The sequence below is a fragment of the Alexandromys fortis genome, unplaced genomic scaffold, assembly GCF_014885135.2.
Source record: "Alexandromys fortis isolate MF-2015 unplaced genomic scaffold, M_Fortis_MF-2015_v1.1 scaffold_152, whole genome shotgun sequence".
Lineage (NCBI taxonomy): Eukaryota > Metazoa > Chordata > Mammalia > Rodentia > Cricetidae > Alexandromys > Alexandromys fortis.
In genome coordinates, this window is record NW_026068045.1 from 1543751 (window position 1) to 1546539 (window position 2789).

Genomic DNA, 2789 nt, shown 5'->3' on the forward strand with positions numbered 1-2789 from the left:
AAAATAAATAAATAAATTAAAAAAAAAAAAAAACAAGAAAATACCAAATACTGGGGCAACTTCCTGTGATCTCAGGACTTGGTATTAGGAATTCAAAGCTGGCCTCATTACAGCCACAGCCGTGAGACCAGACTGAACTATAGGAACTCTGTCTCAAAAAGAGCCAAAAAGCTGTGGAGGTCAGATGGCTCAGTACTTGCTTGGAAAGTCCAGCACTTCTAAAAGCAGGTGTGAACCCCAGTACTCAGAGGTAGAGGAGGGTCAGGAGCCAAGGGGCTAGTTATAGAGCCCAATCCAACTGGGGATACAGGAGGACCTGTCTTTAAGGGTGGGGAGAAAAAAGGACCAGCAAGATGACTCAGTTAGTAAAAGCTCCTGCTGCCAAGCCTGACAGCCTGAGTTTGATTCCTAGGACCCAAGTTTTCTTCTCGATTCTGCTCAGACCAGGTCAATCTCATTTACACATGCGTGCATACACAATAAATAAATAATACTTTTGAAAGGAAAAAGGACATTTTCATCTCTCTTCCCATTTTTTCCCAGTCTTGCTTCCTCCTCCCTCCTGCCAGATCACAACTTTAAAGATCACCTCTTTGACTTCAGTCTCTCATTCTCCATGGATTCATGGCCCCAAGTGGAAACATCAGAGACTTCTGAAGTCAATATGAAGCAGTAATTCTAATCACCACAAGCCTGCAAGGCAAGGAAGCAGGCGGCTCAGGGCCTTGGCTGGCAGAGTATGGAACAGATTTCAATGAAGCCTAGAAGAAAGCAGGATGAATTCCCAGAGGCTGGAGATGTAATGGGCAGAGACGTACAAGGTGCAGACAGTAGGAAAACAGCTGCATTCAAGCGCTCAGCTGGTAGCTGCACAGATAAGCACAGGAAGGGACTTGCATGGTCACAAGGCTGACTAGACATCAGGGTTATGGCACACTGAGGTCACTGGACACTGGAGGCCTACAGTTCTTGCTTCTAATCTCTGAGTTAAGGGCGGGAAGGAGGCAGTGTTACCTGCACACGGGTTCGGATGACATCCATAGGGTTGGTGAGGACGGAGGCAGTGGCTGCAGCCAGGGGCCCAGAGACGGCTTGGAAGACAATGTGAGGGCACTCCTGAGGACACAGGCGCGACAGCTGCTCTGGAATCCAGGGAAAGACAACGCCTCAAGATACAAGGTACCATCCACCTACCCTTACAGTGCCTCTACAACCAGGACAAGCCCTCAGCCCTCTGTCATCTTGGGCCTCTCCACTGCATCCTTTGCTTCTCTGTTTCTACCTGCATCTGCCAAAAATTCCTACTGTCCATCTCTGGGGCTTTTCAGGAGTCACTGTGGACATATCACCCATTTAAAAAGGACAAGACTCGAAAAGGGCTTTAAAAACTCTGCTTTCTGCTGTAAAAACAAGGGCACATACTGCACGTTGCCTTAGGTGGCATTCTAGTAGGAAACACTTAAACCTCATGATTAGCCAGGCAGGGCACGGTAGCTCCAGCTTGTAATCTCGGTACCCAGAGGCTGAGGCAGGACTGCTGAGTTTGCTAGCTCATGCCAGCTAGAGCTTCAGTGTGAGGCCCTGTCTCAAACCATGACCCTGATCCACAGTGGTCCACGGAAGGGACTGGGTGACTGCCATGGATAAGAAGGCTGTTCGTTACACACTGCAAACCTTTTCCTTTGGGGGTTGGAGGAAGCTCAGGCTGGCCTGGAACTCAGGATGGGGTGAGGATGAGCTCTGCTCCTCCAAGCACTGGGATTACAGACGTGCAGCACTACAGCTGGTCCCCACGGTGCCAGGGCAGGTTCCGAGGGCTTCATACATGCCAGGCAAGCACTCTGCCAATTCAGCCACATTCCTAGCCCTTCAAATTCATTTGGAATTTTTGGCTATGTAAATATTTTTACAAATATAAACTATATCAGAATGGAAGTCTTACCCTACAGTGAAGACCAGTTTATTCCAAGAAAGAAAAATGGCCTGGTGTGAATGAGCATGTCTTTAATCCCAGCACTTGGGATGATTCAGGGCTAGTTTCAGACATCCAGAGCTACACAGAAAAATTGCCTCAAAGAAACAAAACAAACAAACAAAAGCTGCAGCCAGGCACGGTGATCACTTGAAAGACAAAGGTATGATGGCCAGGAGTCTAAGGTCCTCTTTAGCTACAGGTGAGCTCCAGGCCAACAGGGCCAGGAGTCTAAGGTCATCTTCAACTACAGGTGAGCTCCAGGCCAACTTAGACTACATGAGGCTCTGTCTCAAGAAAACAAAAGGGGTTCAGTTAGCAGAGTGCTCACCTAGCACACACGGAGCCTAGAATGTGTAGTGCCTAGCACACACGGAGTTCTGGGTTGATCCCCAGCAAATAAACACAGGCATGGTGGCACACATCTAACTCCAACACCCTGGAAGTAGACACAGGAGGATCAGAAGTTCTAGGCTACATGAGAGTCTATTTAAAAAAAGAAGAAAAGCTGGGCGGTGGTGGCGTACGCCTTTAATCCCAGCACTCAGGAGGCAGAGGCAGGTGGATCTCTGTGAGTTCGAGGCCAGCCTGGTCTACAGAGCTAGTTCCGGGACAGGCTCCAATGCTACAGAGAAACCCTGTCTCGAAAAACTAAAAAAAAAAAAAAGCCGGGCGGTGGTGGCGCACGCCTTTAATCCCAGCACTCGGGAGGCAGAGGCAGGCGGATCTCTGTGAGTTCGAGACCAGTCTGGTCTACAGAGCTAGTTCCAGGACAGGCTCCAAAGCCACAGAGAAACCCTGTCTCGGAAAAAAAAAA

The 2789-nt window shown here is 48.8% G+C and overlaps 1 protein-coding gene across 7 annotated transcripts in view; it reads right to left on the bottom strand.

Moving 5' to 3' along the window:
- The window catches only part of Slc25a44 (solute carrier family 25 member 44), a 13588-nt gene that overhangs the window by 2430 nt on the left and 8369 nt on the right, over positions 1-2789 (bottom strand). For 3 of the 7 annotated variants that reach the window (XM_050166405.1, XM_050166406.1, XM_050166407.1), the window contains exon 3: positions 1015-1142. The exons of 1 other annotated variant lie outside the window; for it this stretch is intronic. In XM_050166405.1, coding sequence (XP_050022362.1) covers positions 1015-1142 — 128 coding nt within the window. Of the gene's footprint in view, positions 1-589; positions 694-1014; positions 1143-2789 lie in introns of those variants that run through there. 3 more of the 7 variants (XR_007596026.1, XM_050166411.1, XM_050166409.1) reach the window with 3 other exon arrangements.